At 49.7% G+C, this 16,608-nt stretch overlaps 1 protein-coding gene and 4 pseudogenes across 1 annotated transcript; all 5 read right to left on the reverse strand.

Annotated features, from left to right (window-relative positions):
* Positions 1 to 1,934: 1,934 nt before the first annotated feature.
* LOC131094199 (feather beta keratin-like) lies at positions 1,935 to 2,562 on the reverse strand (annotated as a pseudogene).
* Positions 2,563 to 5,063: 2,501 nt separating this feature from the next.
* Positions 5,064 to 5,616, reverse strand: LOC131090168 (feather beta keratin-like; annotated as a pseudogene).
* Positions 5,617 to 8,245: 2,629 nt separating this feature from the next.
* On the reverse strand, positions 8,246 to 8,879 carry LOC131085438 (feather beta keratin-like; annotated as a pseudogene).
* A 3,594-nt stretch (positions 8,880 to 12,473) lies between these two features.
* Positions 12,474 to 13,026, reverse strand: LOC131088389 (feather beta keratin-like; annotated as a pseudogene).
* Positions 13,027 to 15,500: 2,474 nt separating this feature from the next.
* LOC131085482 (feather beta keratin-like) lies at positions 15,501 to 16,592 on the reverse strand. Its single transcript, XM_058027761.1, has 3 exons — positions 16,564 to 16,592; positions 16,004 to 16,087; positions 15,501 to 15,858 (listed from the first exon to the last, which is right to left on the reverse strand). Exons 1-3 carry the CDS (start codon positions 16,590 to 16,592, stop codon positions 15,501 to 15,503), a joined length of 471 nt encoding a protein of 156 aa, XP_057883744.1.
* Positions 16,593 to 16,608: the final 16 nt, after the last annotated feature.

Genomic DNA, 16,608 nt, shown 5'->3' on the forward strand with positions numbered 1-16,608 from the left:
GTCTGGCATGAGCTTTTTAGTGTTGCTGTGGGAAGTGTTTTCCTTCCTACAGTCCTTCAGTGTCATGTCCTGCTCTTGAGGCCGTGTCCATTTGACCCTGGTGTCAGCTTTTAAGTGTGTGGATATTTGGGATGCTTTGCTTGGAAGATGTGTGTCAGAAAAACCAAAATATACAACAAAAGCCTAAGAAAAATATGAATGTCATCAGTGAGATAATTTTATGCCACTTTTGTGGTTTAATTTCTGGGTACATTTTGAAGAGGGACCCCATTCCTGATTGTAGCCATGTCAGGCTGGTTTGGGCTTTTAGCTGTGCTGTGCATGAGGAGCTGCCCCTTCCATCGTGGTCATTCCTCCTTTATAGTGTGAGTATTTGAAACCAAAGGTTGATGTTGATGGTGTGTGTCAAAGAGGACTGAAGACGTGACCAAGATTTTGAGAGAGGTGGGGTGTCGTCAGTGATGTGAGCCTTTAGAGCTCATGGTTTTGAGTTTATGGGTGTGTTATTTAGAGGGATCCCAAAATATCCCATTTGTGTCAGGCTGATCTGGGCTTTGCATCTGTGCCAGGTGTGGGTGTCTGGACTCTTCCATTCCTTGTCAGCAGTGGGAGAGTTGCCCCTTTCAGCGAGCTGTAAGATATTGGTTTGTCTTAGCCACCACTTGGCTGTTCCACCAGTCAGAAGGACTTTGAGACCAAGGGTTGATCAAATCCCCCAAATTTCAAGCAAGGGAAATGAGAAGTTGTGCATCTGGACAGGAATTGCACTGGGTCCTGGGTCATGCTGTGGACTGAGAGTCTGAAAAGTGGGTTTTGTGAGCAGGACCCTGTGGTGCTGATTGAGAACAGGTAGACCAGGAGGTTGCAGTTGGGCATTACTTCAGAGAAGCATCACCTGTGTCCAAGACAGATTTCAGAAAATTGTTGCCATGAATTTGTGAAAGGTAGTCCTTCCTCTCTTTAGAGCACTGGTGGGATTGGAAGTGGAGCCATGTGGACAGTTCTGGCCTCAACAGCTGAAGAAGCACAAGAGGGTAGTGGACAAAGACCAATTGAGAGCCACCAGATACTTAAAGGGCCTGGCGGATCCTTGCTAGAAGAAAGGCTGAGAGAGCTGGGACTCTGAGGAGACAAGACTGGGCAGGGAGGTGTCACTAGTGTATGGGAACCCAGCTGTTCTCAGCACAGCAGAAATGAAGAGAAAGGGGGCACGTGCACCAGTAAAAATCAATGGAATTCCATGGACATGCAAAGTAGGTATTTTTCAGTGTGTGCAGATGGTCCCAGAGTGGAAGAGACAATCTGGTCCCTTTTCTTGGAGGTCCAAAACTGAACTGGACATAATCCTGGAAATCCTGACTCTGCTGGGCCTGCTGGAGCAAGGGGGATGGAAGCATTTGCACTGTGGAGTTCATGCCCATGTGCATGATGTTATTCCTCTGTTCATGGGGAGGACTCAAGAGTGTTGCTTAGAAGAGAATTTTTCAAGTGTGTGCCGGCATAGCGTGACATTGTAAGAGCAGTGCCCAGGTGATAATTACTGTGTCAAAGCCTTTGGTGGATGAGGTGATGGCCTTGTGTCATGTTCTGGAAGGTCTCCCCTCTCCCCTCTTTCCCATGTCAGTGTTGCTTGTTCCTGGTGGGGACGAGTTTGCCAAGAAATGTTCTTTGCTCCATTTCCATCAAGCATAATGTTTGAGTGCTGGCATTGCACAGGATGAGGATGTGAGACCTTTGAAATACAAATATAGCAGAAAGCAACTCAGGTTGTGGTGCAAGAAAAATTTATTGAAGTGAAATAATAGTGAGAAAGAAGAAGCTGAAGGAATCATGTGTGAGATGCAAGTATAGAGGCCATCAGTCCAGATGCTTTGGTTGCAGGTGCTGTTGGCAGAGGGCAGAGCTGGTGGTGTCAGGGGTGGTGCTGAGGGCCCTTAGCAGATGGAGCCATAGCCCCTTCTGCCATAGCAGCCCAGGCCTCCCAGGCCGTAGCCAAGGCCAAAGCCAAATCCGCCAGAGATGGACTGTCCCTGGGCATTGAGCTCAGTGCCCAGAGCAGCGGAGGAGGTGGATCCAACGGCGGTGTTCTGGGGGAAGGAGGTCATGATGGGTCCTGGCAGGGTGACCAGCACAGGGGAAGGGTTGATGATGACGCGGGAATCCTGGCATTGCAGGGCACAGGGCTCGTTGCAGCTGTTGGCCAGCGGGGTGGGTCCGCAGAGACTGCAGCGGTTGTAGCAGGCCATGGGTGTGGTGTGGAGGGTGCCTGGAAGAGAGGAGGGTGAGGCCGGGCTGTGGCATGGGGCAGCAAGGGGCAGCGATGGAGTGTGGAAGCTGTTGTGGAGCTGTGGGCAGCATGAGGGCGGCTGGGACTGGGTGTGTGGGAAGAGAGGGGCCAGGGGTGCAGGAGCAGGAGGGTCAGGGGATTGAGGCTCACCTGGTTATAGGCAGGAGCAGGAGGAGAAGGCTTGAGGAGGAGTGTGTGAGGGAGAGAGGCTCTGGGATGGCTTTTATGCTGGTTCTGGAGGGGTGGGACAGCCTTGCCCCATGCCCTCAGGGCATTTTGTAGGCCTCTTGAGTGCTGAGGTGGGGAGTATTTTGCTCCCCACAAGTCTGCATTGTCATATCCTGCTCTTGAGGACTTGACCTTGGCAGTGTCTTTTAAATGAAGGTATTAGACCAAAGGCTGTGGTTGACATTGTTTCTCTGGGAGGGCTGAAGATGTGACCAAAGCTTTGGAGAGATGGGTTGTCATCATTGTGGCAATGGTGTCCTGTGGTTTTGTGGGTGTGTGGTGAAGAGGGACCTCCTTCTGCCACAGCCGCATCAGGCTGGTTTGGGCTTTGCAGCTCTTCTGGGGGTGACAGGTGACAGCTCCCGTTCATCACATTTTCTGTCTCCCGACCATATTGCAAAATTTCTAAACACACCTATAGTTCAGGACTTTCCCACTAAAGATGGGAAGCAATTCCTCTTATTCAGACATGCTTCCCATACAACCCAAGGTCTTGTGCTGGTCCATCCATAGCTGGTGAAGGATAAGGGGAAGAACTTGTTTGAGGGGCAACTGATGTAGCTATAGACATTCACTTTTCAGAAAAAGTGAGTTGACCTTGTTACTCTCTAGAGGTACCTGAATTGAAGCCATAATATCAATTTTTTCTGACACAGCTTTGCAGGTCATCATGTGGGGAATGTTTTCCTGCACACAATTGTGCAGTGTCATGTCCTTCTCTTGAGGAAGTGTCCGTCTGACCTTGGTGTCAGCTTTAAAGTGAGAGTTGGTATTTGAGAGGATTTGTTTGGAAGATGTGTGTCAGAAAAGCCCAAATGTACAACAGAAGCCTAAGAAAAATATGGGTGTCATCAGTGAGGTCATTCTGTAGCATTCGTGTTGTTTAATTTTTGGGTGTGCTGTGAAGAGGGTCCCCATTCCACTGCAGCCATGTCAGGCTGGTGTGGCCTTTGTACTGTGCTGTGCATGAGGAGCTGCTCCTTCCATTGTGGTCATTCCTCCTTTATAGTGTGACTATTTGAAACCAAGGGCAGGTGTTGATGTGTGCGTCAAAGGGGACTGAAGACATGACCAAGATTTGGAGAGGTGGGGTGTCATCAGTGAGGTCATCCCATGGAACTCATAGTTTTGGGTTTGTGGATGTGTTAGGAAGAGGGTCCTCAAACTATCCTAGATCAGTCAGGCTCGTCTGGGCTTTGCATCTGTGCCAGGTGTGACCACCTGGACTCTTCCATTCCATGTGGGCAGTTGGAGAGTTTTCCCTTCAGTGCACTTTCAGATGTTGGTGTGACTGAGGCCCCACTTGGCCGTTCCACTGGTAAGAAGGACCTTGAGACTAAGGTTTTAAGGGAACTTCCCAAGGTTCAAACAAGAGAAATGTGAAGTTCTGCATGTGGACAAGAATTGCACTGGGCCCTGGATAATGTTGTGGGCTCAGAGTTTGAAAAGTGGCTTTTGTGGGCAGGACCGTGTTGTGCTGATAGAGAACAGAGTGAGCCGCAGGTCGCAGTGGGGAATTACTTCAATCCGCGTCACTTGTGTCCAAGACAGATTTCAGAAATTTTTCAACCTGAAGTCTTGACGGGTAGCCCTTTCCCTCTTTAGAGCACTGAATCAGATCAGATGTGGAGTGATATAGACACTTCTGGCCTCAACAAGGGAAGAAGCACAAGTGGGTAGTGGACAAAGACCTGTCGAGGGCCACCAGATACTTTAAGTGCCAGGTGGATCTTTGCTAGAGGAGAGGCTGTGAGAGCTGGGACTCTGAGGAGACAAGGCTGGGCAGGGATGTGTCACCAGTGTGTGGGAGCCCAGCTGTTCTCAGCACTGCACACATGGAGGGAAAGAGGGCACTTGCACAAGTGAAAATAGATGGAATTCCATGGGCAAAGGAAGCAAGAATTTTTCAGTGTGTGTGGATGGTCCCAGATGTAAGAGGCAATGAGATCCTTCTTCTTGGAATTCCAAAACTGAACTGGCCAGAATCCTGGAAATCCTGCTCCTGTTGGGCCTCATTGGGCAAGGGGGATGAATAATTTTCACTCAGCAGTTCCTGCCCTAATACAAGATGTTATTCCTCTTTTCACAGGCTAGACTCAAGAGTGCTTCTGAGAATTTTCCAAGTGTATACTGGCTTAGAGTGACTTTGTCAGAGCAGTGCCCAAGAGAGAATTGTTTTGTCCAAGCCTTTGGTAGATGAGGTGATGGCCTTGTGTCATGTTCTGGAAGGTCAACTACTCTCCCTTGTTGTCCATGTCAGTGTAGGATATTCTGGTGGGGACATATTTGCTAAGAAATGTTCTTTGCTCTCTTTCAACCCCACATAATGCATGAGTGGTGACATTGCACAGGGTGAGGGTGTGAGACCATTGGAATTTAGATAGAAGATGAAACAACTCAGGTTGTGATGCAGGAAAAATTTATTGAATTGAAAGAATGCGGAGAAAGAAGAAGCTGAAGGATTCAGGTGTGAGGTACCAGTAGAGAAACCATCAGGTGAGGCACTTTGCTTGCAGGAGCTGTTGGCAGAGGCCAGAGCTGAGGGCCCTTAGCAGATGGAGCCATAGCCCCTTCTGCCATAGCAGCCCAGGCCTCCCAGGCCGTAGCCAAGGCCAAAGCCACCAAATCCGCCAGAGATGGGCTGTCCCTGGGCATTGAGCTCAGTGCCCAGAGCAGCGGAGGAGGTGGATCCGACGGCGGTGTTCTGGGGGAAGGAGGTCATGATGGGTCCTGGCAGGGTGACCAGCACAGGGGAAGGGTTGATGATGACGCGGGAATCCTGGCATTGCAGGGCACAGGGCTCGTTGCAGCTGTTGGCCAGCGGGGTGGGTCCGCAGGGACTGCAGAGGTTGTTGCAGGCCATGGGTGTGGTGTGGAGGGTGCCTGGAAGAGAGAGAGGGATGAGGCAGGGTAGAGGCGTGGGGGAGTAAGGAGAGAAGTGTGCAGGAGCAGGAGGTTTGCGGGCTTGAGGCTCACCTTGTTGTCGACAGGAGCAGGAAGAGAAGGCTTGTGGAGAAGTGTGTGAGGACGAGAGGCTCTGGGCCGGCTTTTATGCTGGTTCTGGAGGGGCGGGACAGCCTTGTCCCATGGCCTTGGGACATTTTGCAGGCCACAGTTCCTGGTTGATTCAGAGTGGTGAGTGCTGATGTGGGGAGTGTTTTCCATCCCACAACTCTGCTGTGTCATCTTCTACTTTTGAGTCCATGTCCATCTGGCCTTGGTGGCAGCTTTAAATACAGGTATTACAGACCAAAGTCTGTTGATGAAATGTTTCTTGTAGAGGGCTGTAGATGTGATCAGAGCTTTGGACAGTGGGGTGTCAACAGTGAAGTCATCCCCTGGTCCGGGTGTGCTGTGGTTTGTGGGTGTCCTGTGGAGAGGGTGTACATTCCCTCACAGCCATGTCAAGCTCATCTGGGCTTTGCCGTTCTTCTGGGGATGATGCGTGTCCCCTTCCATCATGTTCTATCCCTCCCTGCCCCATTGCTGACATTCTAAACCTGTCTCTATGCCAGGCCTTTCCTGCTGGATATGGGCGAACAATCCCTGTGAGACTTCCCCTGCTGTCCAATGTCTTGTGTTGGTTCATCTGTAGCAGTCATCTGAACTGGGCCCCGCACATTCACACTGTGGGGTCCCATTGCTGGGCTCTGAGTCAAACCTGGAAAGGAAAAGTGGTACAAGGTAAGTAGACTTGAGGAGCAGTTGGAGGAACGATGGATATTTATTTTTCAAAGGACAAGTGTTGACATTATTCTACTCTAGTGGTACTTGTACAGAAATTGTTACATTGTTTTTGTCTGGCATGGACTTCTTAGTGTTCATGTGGGGAATGTTTTCCTTTTCCCAATCCTTCAGTGTCATGTCCTGCTCTTGAGGCCATTTCCATCTGACCTTGTTGTTAGCTTTTGGGGTACTTGTATGGCTATTTGGGAGGGTCTGCTTGGAAGATGTGTGTCAGAGGAACAAAAATATACAAGAAATGCCCAAGGAATACTATGGGTGTCATCTCTGAGGTCATTTTATGGCACTTCTGTGCTTTTGTTTGTGGGTGTGTTATGAAGAGGAGCCCCATTCCACCGCAGTTATGTCAGGCTGGTTTGGGCTTTGCAGCTGAGCTGTGCATGAGGAGCTGCCCCTTCCATCACGGCCATTCCTCCTTTAAAATGTGAGCATTTGAAACCAAAGTCTGGTGTTGATGACGAATTCCAAAGGGTACTGAAGACATGGCCAAGGTTTTGAGAACTGGGGTGTCATCAGTGTAGTCATCCAATGGAACTCAGGGGTTTGGATTTGTGGGTGTGTTGTGAAGAGGGGCCCCAAACTATTGCAGGTCACTCAGGCTGATCTGGGCTTTGCATCTGTGCCACGTTTGAGTGGCTGGATTCTTCTATTCCTTCTCGACAGTGGGAGAGTTGCCCCTTCAGCGAGCGGGCAGGTGTTGGATTGTCTGAGGCACTTCTTGGCTATTCCACCATTCAGAAGGACCTCAAGACTAAGGGTTAATAAAAACTCCCAAATTTCAAGCAAGAGAAATGAGAAGTTGTGCATCTGGACAGGAATTGCAATTGTCTCTGTATAATGCTGTGGACAGAGAGTCTGAAATGTGGTTTTTGTGAGCCAGACATTGTGGTGCTGCTGGAGAAGACAGACCAGAAAGTTGCAGTGGGGAATTACTTAGGTGGGGCATCACCTGTGTCCAAGACAGATTTCTGAAATTGCTGCCATGAAATTGTGGAAGGTGGCACTTCCTCTTTTTATAGCGCTGGTGAGATCCTGTGTGAGGTAGTGTGGACAGTTCTGGCCTTGACAGGTGAAGAAGCACAAGGGGGTAGTGGACAAAGACAAGTTGAAGGTCACCAGATAATTAAGGGCCTGGTGGATCCTTGCTAGATGAGAGGCTGAGAGAGCTGGGACTCTGAGGAGACAGGACTGGGCAGGGAGGTGTCACCAGTGTATGGGAACCCAGCTGTTCGCAGCAGAGCAGAAAAGAGAAAGGGGGCACGTGCACCAGTGAAAATCAATGGAATTCCATTGACATACAAAGTAGGTATTTTTCAGTGTGTGTGGATGGTCTCAGAGTGGAAGAGACAATCTGGTCCCTTTTCTTGGAGGTCCAAAACTGAACTGGCCATAATCCCAGAAATCCTGCCTGTGATGGGCCTGCTTAAGCAAGGGGGATAGAAGCATTTGCACTGTGGAGTTCCTGCCCAAGTGCGTGATGTTATTCCTGTGTTCATGAGGAGGACTCAAGACTGCTACTGGGAGGAGAATTTTTCAGGTGCATGCTGGCTTAGAGTGACATTGTCAGAGCAGTGCCCAGGTGATAATTACTGTGTCAAAGCCTTTGGTAGATGAGGTGATGGCCTTGAGTCATGTTCAGGAAGGTCTCCCTTCTCCCCAGTTTCCCATGTCAGTGTTGGTTGTTCCTGGTGGGGATGCGTTTGCTAAGAAAGGTACGTTGGGCCCTTTCCATCAAACATAATGGTTGAGTGCTGGCATTGCACAGGATGAGGATGTGAGACCTTTGGAATACAAAAATAGCCGAAAGCAACTCACATTGTGGTGCAAGAAAAATTTATTGAAGAGAAAGAATGATGGGAAAGAAGAAGCTGAAGGAATCAGGTGTGAGATAGAAGTAGAAAGACCATCAGCTGAGGTGCTTTACTTGCAGGAGGTGCTGTTGGCAGAGGGCAGAGCTGGAGGTGTCAGGGGTGGTGCTGAGGGCCCTTAGCAGATGGAGGCATAGCCCCTTCTGCCATAGCAGCCCAGGCCTCCCAGGCCGTAGCCAAGGCCAAAGCCACCAAATCCGCCAGAGATGGGCTGTCCCTGGGCATTGAGCTCAGTGCCCAGAGCAGCGGAGGAGGTGGATCCGACGGCGGTGTTCTGGGGGAAGGAGGTCATGATGGGTCCTGGCAGGGTGACCAGCACAGGGGAAGGGTTGATGATGACGCGGGAATCCTGGCATTGCAGGGCACAGGGCTCGTTGCAGCTGTTGGCCAGCGGGGTGGGTCCGCAGGGACTGCAGCGGTTGTAACAGGCCATGGGTGTGGTGTGGAGGGTGCCTGGAAGAGAGAGTGTGAGGTAGGGCAGGGGTGTTGGGGTTTGAATGGTGATGGAGTGTGGAGGCTGTTGTCGGGCTGTGAGGAGGGTTGAGGGCTGCTGAGGCTGGTGCTGACCGTGCTGGAAGAGAGGGGCCACAGGTGCAGGTGCAGGAGGGTCAGGGACTTGAGGCTCACCTGGTTGTTGGCAGGAGCAGGAGGAGAAGGCTTGAGGAGAAGTGTGTGAGGGAGAGAGGCTCTGGGCCAGCTTTTATGCAGGTTCTGGAGGGGCGGGACAGCCTTGTCACATGGCCTTGGGGCATTTTGCAGACCACAGATCCTGGTTGTCTCACAGTGGTGAGTCCTGAGGTGGGGAGTGTTTTCCATGCCACAATTCTGCTGTGTCATGTGCTACTTTTGAGTCCGTGTTCATCGGACCTTGTAAGCAGCTTTAAATGCAGGTATTTGTGAAGAAAATCTGTTGATGATGGTGTTTTTTGTGGAGAGCTGTGGACATGACCAGAGCTTTGGATTGTGGGGGTCAACAGTGAAGTCACCCAATGTCATATGTGTGCTTTGGTTTGTGTGTGTCTTGTGGAGAGGCTCCTCATTCCTCCACAGCCATGTCAGGCTCATCTGGGCTTTGCCGTTCTTCTGGGGATGATGCAAGTCCCCTTTGATCTCGTTCTCTCCCTCCGTGTCCCATTGCCAACATTGTAAACCTTTGTAAATGTCAGTCATCTCCTGCTGGATATGGGAGAACAATCCCTTTGATGCCTCCCCTGCTGTCCAATGTCTTCTTGTGTTGGTTCATCCATAGCGCTCGTCTCCACTGGTCTCAGCAAGGTCACACTGTGGGGTTCCGTTGCTAGGTGCTGAGAAAAACATAGAAAGAAAAATGTGTGAAACATGAGAAGAAGACGTGAGGAGCAGTTGAAGGAACTGTGGACGTTTATTTTTTAAAAAAAATTGGTTGACCTTATTCCACTCTGGATGTACTTGAAAGGAGATTTTAACATCGGTTTTCTGTGTCATAGATTTTGACGTGTTGTGAATTGGGGAATGTTTTTCTTTCACAATCCTTCAGTGTCATGTCTTGCTCTTGAGGCCATTTCCATCTGAACTTGGTGTCTGCTTTTAAGTGAGAGTTGGTATTTGGGAGGATTTGCTTGGAATATGTGTGTCAGAGAAACCAAAATATAGAACAAAAACCCAAGGAATCATATGAGTGTCATCAGTGAGGTCATGCTGTGGTACCCGTATGGGTTTTTTGTGGGTGTGTTGTGAAGAGGGGCCCCATTCCACTGCAGTCATGTCAGGCTGGTTTGGGCTTTGCAACTGAGCTGTGCATGAGGAGCTGCCCCTTCCATCACGTTCATTCCTCCTCTAAAGTGAGAGTATTTGAGACCTAAGTCTGCTGTTGATGGTGTGTGTCAAAGGAGACTGAGGATGTGAACAAGATTTGCAGAGTTGGGGCGTCATCAGTGAGGTCATCCAATGTAACTCATGGTTTTAGGTTTTTGTGTGTGTTGTGAAGAGGGGCCCCAAATTATCCCAGGCCAGTCAGACTGGTCTGGGTTTTGTATCTGTGCCATGTGTGAGCACCTGTAATCTTCTCTTCCATGTGGGCAGTTGTTGAGTTGAGTTGCCTCCTCAGTGAGCTGACAGATTGTGGAGTGTCTGAGTCCCCATTTGGCTGTTCCACCAGAGAGATCAGGAGCGTGAGGGTTAATGGAGTCTCCCAAAGTTCAAGAAATGGAAATGAGAAGTTCTCCATCTGGATTGGAATTGCCCTTGTCCCTGGAGAATGCTGTGGGCTCACAGTACTGGAAGTGTCTATTGTGAGCAAGAGCCTGTGGTTCTGGTGAAGAACAAAGACACCAGAAGGGTACAGTGGCGCATTACTTCAATCAATGTCACCTGTGTTCAAGACAGATTTCAAAATTTGTTGCCACAAAGTCAGGAGAGGTGCCCCTTCCTCTCTTGATAGCACTGGTCAAATCCTGTTCGGAGACGTGGACAATTCTGGCCTCCACAGGTGCAGAAGTACAAGGGGGTAGTGGATGAAGACCAGTTGAAGGCCACTGGATAATGAAGGGCTGGAGAATCTTTGTTAGAGGAAAGACTGAGGTAGCTGGGACTGTCAGGAGATGAGGCTGGGATAGCAAGCAGTTGGAGGACCTGGGTACATTGAATTTCCAGAATAATAGTGTTGACCTTTTTACTCTCTCAAGGTACATGAATGAAAACCATGACATCAGTTCTACCAAGTCCAGGCTGGCGAGTCAGAAGCTGGTGACTTCTTTACTTTCTGCAACTCTACAATTCTGTCCTGCTCTTTTGAGCATGTCCATCTGATCTTGGCAGAAACTTTAAAGTGAGAGTTGGTATTTAAGATGATTTCCTTGGAAGGTGCATGTCAGAGAAACCAAAATAAGCCACGAAAGCCTATGAAAATTGGATGTCATCAATGTGGTAAACCAATGGGACAGGTGTGCTTTGGTTTGTGACTGCATTTGTGAGAGAGATCCCATTCCTTTACAGCCCTGCCATGCTGGTTGGGACTTTGTGGCTGTGTCAGGCGTTAGGTCCTGCCCCTTCCATGTCATTTACTCCCTCCCATCTTGCCCATGGATTTCCAGGGACCTTGTTCCTGCAGACAAGGATGGGACAATTTTATCCCTACAAAGCATTTCCTAGTGCAGTACATACAGGGTGATGTAGAGCAGTTAGAGTTGAATTGTCTTAGTGGCCTCTGTGTTATCTACAGAAAGAAAGAATCTTACTGCAAGTGATGAGGGAGCCATGGCTGGTGTCTATCTCCACCTCTTTGCAATGTCTTTGGCACTGTCTCCTACTTCATCACCCCAGTCTATGCAAGGATGTACAGGTGGTGTAAAGGGTCAGTGAGGTGGTCTGCTCTATTTATACAACATTTTAACAAGATGACCTTGAGCCTGGTGATCCAAAGTCAAGCTGGAGTCAAATTTCAAATGAAGTAACTCTAGAGTCAGACCCATGAGGCCAACACTGTTCAACATCCTCAAAAATGCTGTGAGTCAGTTATGGGCTCCCCAGGGGAGGAGGCACACAGACTTATTGAATCAAGACCAGTACACGGCTATCAAGATATTGAATGGGTGGAGGATTTCTCACAAGGGACTGAGAGAGCTGAGACTTTCAGGAAACCAGGCTGGATGTGAGGTTCTTACAAGTCAGGAAGGGCACAAGTGAAAACAGATGGAATTCCATGGGCAGAGCAGTCAAGCCTTCCTTAGTGTGACGTTGGTCACAGAGTGGAAGAGTGCAGGAGTTTATTTTTCCAGGGAGATGAGAACCTGAAGTGTCCATGGTTCTGGAAATCTTTCTGTGCGTAGCCTTTGTTCAGCAGAGGATGGAAGCCCTTGCAGAACCTCCTTGGTTTGCCTGGTGTTTGTGTGTTTGAGTGTTTGTGTGATTTTAGATTTCTGATGGGAGGACATATTGTCAAGATTTCTCTGGCATGTAGAGACTTTGCCAGAGCAATGAGCGGGAGAGCGTTTTTGTGTCAAAGCCTTTGGTATGGCAGGAGATGTGATTTTGTCATAATCTGGAAGGTCACCATTAAACCCTGCTTCCTGTGGCAGTCTTAGTTATTACAGGTAGGGTTCTACTTGTTTAGGAAGGTGTTGTGCCCCTTTGCCTTCCACCCAAAGGGTGAGGGTTTGAGAACTTTCAAATTCAAAAAGAGAAGAAGACATGTGAGGCTTTGATGAAAGAAAAATTTATTGCTGCAAAACAATTAAAAGACAAAGGAAAGAACTTGAAGTGATCCAGAGTGAAGTAGAAGTAGAGAGATCATCAGCCGAGGTGCTTTGGTTGCAGGAGCTTTTGGTAGAAGCCAGGGCTGGAGGTGTCAGGGGTGGTGCTGAGGGCCCTTAGCAGATGTAGCCATAGCCCCTTCTGCCATAGCAGCCCAGGCCTCCCAGGCCGTAGCCAAGGCCAAAGCCACCAAATCCGCCAGAGATGGGCTGTCCCTGGGCATTGAGCTCAGTGCCCAGAGCAGCGGAGGAGGTGGATCCGACGGCGGTGTTCTGGGGGAAGGAGGTCATGATGGGTCCTGGCAGGGTGACCAGCACAGGGGAAGGGTTGATGATGACGCGGGAATCCTGGCATTGCAGGGCACAGGGCTCGTTGCAGCTGTTGGCCAGCGGGGTGGGTCCGCAGGGACTGCAGCGGTTGTAGCAGGCCATGGGTGTGGTGTGGAGGGTGCCTGGAAGAGAGAGAGGGATGAAGCAGGGTAGAGATGCAGGGGAGCAAGGAGAGAAGTGTGCAGGAGCAGGGGGCTTGCTGGCTTGAGGCTCACCTTGTTGTCGGCAGTAGCAGGAGGAGAAGTCTTGAGGAGAAGTGTGTGAGGGAGAGAGGCTCTGGGCTGGCTTTTATGCTGGTTCTGGAGGGGCGGGACAGCCTTGTCCCATGGCCATGGGGCATTTTGCAGGCCACAGTTCCTGGTTGATTCAGAGTGGTGAGTCCTGAGGTGAGGAGTGTTTTCCACCCCACAACTCTCCTGTGTTATGTTCTACTTTTGAGTCCATGTTCATCTGACCTTGTCGGCAGCTTTAAATGCAGGTATTAGTGAAGAAAGTCTGTTGATGAAGATGTTTTTTGTGGAGGGCTGTGGACGTGACCAGAGCATTTGACAGTGGAGTGTCACTAATTAAGTCATCCCCTGGCCCTGGTTTGCTGAATTCTTTGAGTGTCTTGTAGAAAGGATTCTCATTCCCCCACAGCCACGTCAGACTCATCTGGGCTTTGCAGCTCTTTGGGGGATGAAGGGTGCCCCTTCCATCCCATTCTCTCGCTTCTTTCCTCATTGCCAACATTGTAAACCTGTTTATATGCCAGGCCATTCCTGCTGGATATGGGAAAACAATCCCTGTGGTTTGGGGACTATCGTCCAGCCCTGTAATATCTTGTGTTTTATTCATTGGTAGCGTTCATCTCACCTGGAGCCAGCTAGGTCATACTGTGTGGTCCCATTGCTGGGCTCTGAGTGACACCTAGAAAGGAAAACTGGAAAAGGATAAGAAGACGATGTCTGTGGAGCACTTGAAGGACCTAAATACATTCAATTTTCAGAAGAGAAGTATTGACCTTCTTACTCTCTCAAGGTGCCTGAATGCGCACCATAACTTCAGTTTTACCTGGCCCAGCCTGACAAGTCCTGTGCTGGAGCCTTTTTTCCTTCCTGCAACTCTACAAGTCCATGTCCTGCTCTTGTGACTGTGTTTATGGGACCTTGGCAGCAGCTTTAAAGTGAGAGTTGGTGTTTGGGAGGATTTACTTGGAAGGCATGTGTCAAAAAAAACAGAATAAACCACAAATACCTATGAGAATTGGGATGTCATTAAAGTGGTCAACCGATGGGGCAGGTGTGCTTTGGTTTGTGATTGCATTTAAGTGAGGCATCCCATTCCTCTACAGCCCAGTCAGGGTGTGCTGGGCCTTGGTGGCTGTGCTAGACTTTAGGACCTGCCCCTTCAAGGGCATTTACTCCCTCCCACCTTGCATGTGGATTTCCAGGGAGCTTTTTTGTGCAGACAAGGATGGGACAATTTTATACCTACAAAGCATTTCCAAGTTCAGCTCATATAAGGTGATGAGAAGCAGTTAGAGTTGCCTATGGTGTGCAAAATCCTGTCTTAGTGACCTCTAAGTTACTTACAGAATGAAAAAATTATGCTGTGGGTGATGAGGGAGCCATGACTGCTGTTTACCTTCACCTCTTAGCAATGTCTTTGGCACTGTCTCCTACTGCATCATCCCAGACCATGCAAGGCTGTACAGGTGGTGTGAAGGGTCAGTGATGTGGACTGCTCTATTTCTATAATATTGAAACAACATGACCCAGAGCCTTGTGATCCAAAGTCAAGCTGAAGTCAAACTTCAATTGAAGTAACTCCAGAGTCATTTCCATGAGGCCAAGACTGATCAACATCCTCAAAAATTATTTCTGTTGATGTGAGTTGTTCTGGGCTCCCCAGGGAAGGAGGTCCACAGACTTAGTGAATCAAGGCCAGTTCAGGACTAAAAGAATCTTTAAAGGGCTGAAAGGATTTTTCACAGAGAACTTCCAGGAGCTGGGACTTCCTGGAGGCAAGTCTTGATGGGGGTTGTTACCAGTGTGTGTAAATCCTGGATGGCAGGGAATGAAGCCGAGGGATTGCATCTCTTCTCAGTGTCATACATGTGAAGGAAAAGTCATTAATGGCACAAGAGAAAACAGATGGAATTCCATGGGCCAAGCAGACAAGCCTTTCTTGGTGTGAGGATTGTCACAGAGTGGAAGAGGTGCAGGAGTTTATTTGTCCAGGGAGATGAAAACCTGAAGTGTCCATGGTTCTGGAAATCCTTCTCCTAGTAGCCTTCCTTGAGCAGAGTGGATGGAAACCCTTGCAGCGCTTCCTGAGTTTCTCTGAGGGTGGATGACATTGTGATTGATTGTGTGGTTTGAGAGTTCTGATGGAAGGAGATCTTGTCAAGGGAATGCTGGCATGGAGAGACTTATCCAGCGCAATGAACAGGAGAGCATTGTTGTGTCAAAGCCTTTGGTATGGCAGGAGATCCGATTTTGTCATAGTGTGGAAAAACACCATTCAACCCTGCTTCCTGTAGCAGTCTTGGTTCTTGAAGTGGAGTTTTACTTATTTAGGAAGGTGTTGTGCCCCTTTGCCATCCAGCCCATGGGTGAGGGTGTGAGAGCTTTGAAATGCAAATGAAGAGGAAACATGTGGGACTTTGATGCAGAAAAACTTTATTGAGGGAAAATAATTAAAAGACAGGAGAGAGAGCTTGAACGGATCCAGAGTGAGGTGCAAGTAGAGACCATCAGCTGAAGTGCTTTGATTGCAGGAGCTGTTGGCAGAGGCCAGAGCTGGTGGTGTCAGGGGTGGTGCTGAGGGCCCTTAGCAGATGTAGCCATAGCCCCTTCTGCCATAGCAGCCCAGGCCTCCCAGGCCATAGCCAAGGCCAAAGCCAAATCCGCCAGAGATGGGCTGTCCCTGGGCATTGAGCTCAGTGCCCAGAGCAGCGGAGGAGGTGGATCCAACGGCGGTGCTCTGGGGGAAGGAGGTCATGATGGGTCCTGGCAGGGTGACCAGCACAGGGGAAGGGTTGATGATGACGCGGGAATCCTGGCATTGCAGGGCACAGGGCTCGTTGCAGCTGTTGGCCAGCGGGGTGGGTCCGCAGGGACTGCAGAGGCTGTTGCAGGCCATGGGTGTGGTGTGGAGGGTGCCTGGAAGAGAGGAGGGTGAGGAAGGGCTGGGGCATGGGGGAGCAAGGGGCAGCGATGGAGTGTGGAAGCTGTTGTGGAGCTGTGGGCAGCATGAGGGCGGCTGGGACTGGGTGTGTGGGAAGAGAGGGGCCAGGGGTGCAGGAGCAGGAGTGTCAGGGGATTGAGGCTCACCTGGTTATAGGCAGGAGCAGGAGGAGAAGGCTTGAGGAGAAGTGTGTGAGGGAGAGAGGCTCTGGGATGGCTTTTATGCTGGTTCTGGAGGGGTGGGACAGCCTTGCCCCATGCCCTCAGGGCATTTTGTAGGCCTGGTGAGTGCTGAGGTGGGGAGCATTTTGCTCCCCACAACTCTGCAGTGTCATATCCTGCTCTTGAGGACTTGACCTTGGCAGTGTCTTTTAAATGAAGGTATTAGACCAAAGGCTGCCGCTAATTTTGTTTCTCTGGGAGGGCTGAAGATGTGACCAAAGCTTTGGAGAGATGGGTTGTCATCATTGTGGCAATGGTGTCCTGTGGTTTTGTGGGTGTGTGGTGAAGAGGGACCTCATTCTGCCACAGCCGCATCAGGCTGGTTTGGGCTTTGCAGCTCTTCTTGAGGTGACAGGTGACATCTCCCTTTCATCACATTTTCTGTCTCCCAACCATATTGCAAAATTCCTCAACACCCCTATAGTTCAGTCCTTTCCCACTAAAGATGGGAAGCAATTCCTCTTATTCAGACATGCTTCCCATACAACCCAAGGTCTTGTGCTGGTCCATCCATAGCTGGTGAAGGATAA

Source organism: Melospiza georgiana, chromosome 1 (assembly GCF_028018845.1).
Source record: "Melospiza georgiana isolate bMelGeo1 chromosome 1, bMelGeo1.pri, whole genome shotgun sequence".
NCBI lineage: Eukaryota > Metazoa > Chordata > Aves > Passeriformes > Passerellidae > Melospiza > Melospiza georgiana.

Coding starts and splice junctions, on each gene's coding strand:
- LOC131085482 (XM_058027761.1), bottom strand. CDS start 16,592: ATGGATGGACCAGCACAAGACCTTGGGTT. Junction 16,088..16,563: donor CCAGCACAAGACCTTGGGTT/GTATGGGAAGCA, acceptor CCACCCCTCCAG/AACCAGCATAAAAGCCATCC. Junction 15,859..16,003: donor CTGCTCCTGCCTATAACCAG/GTGAGCCTCAAT, acceptor CCCATGCCCCAG/CCCTTCCTCACCCTCCTCTC.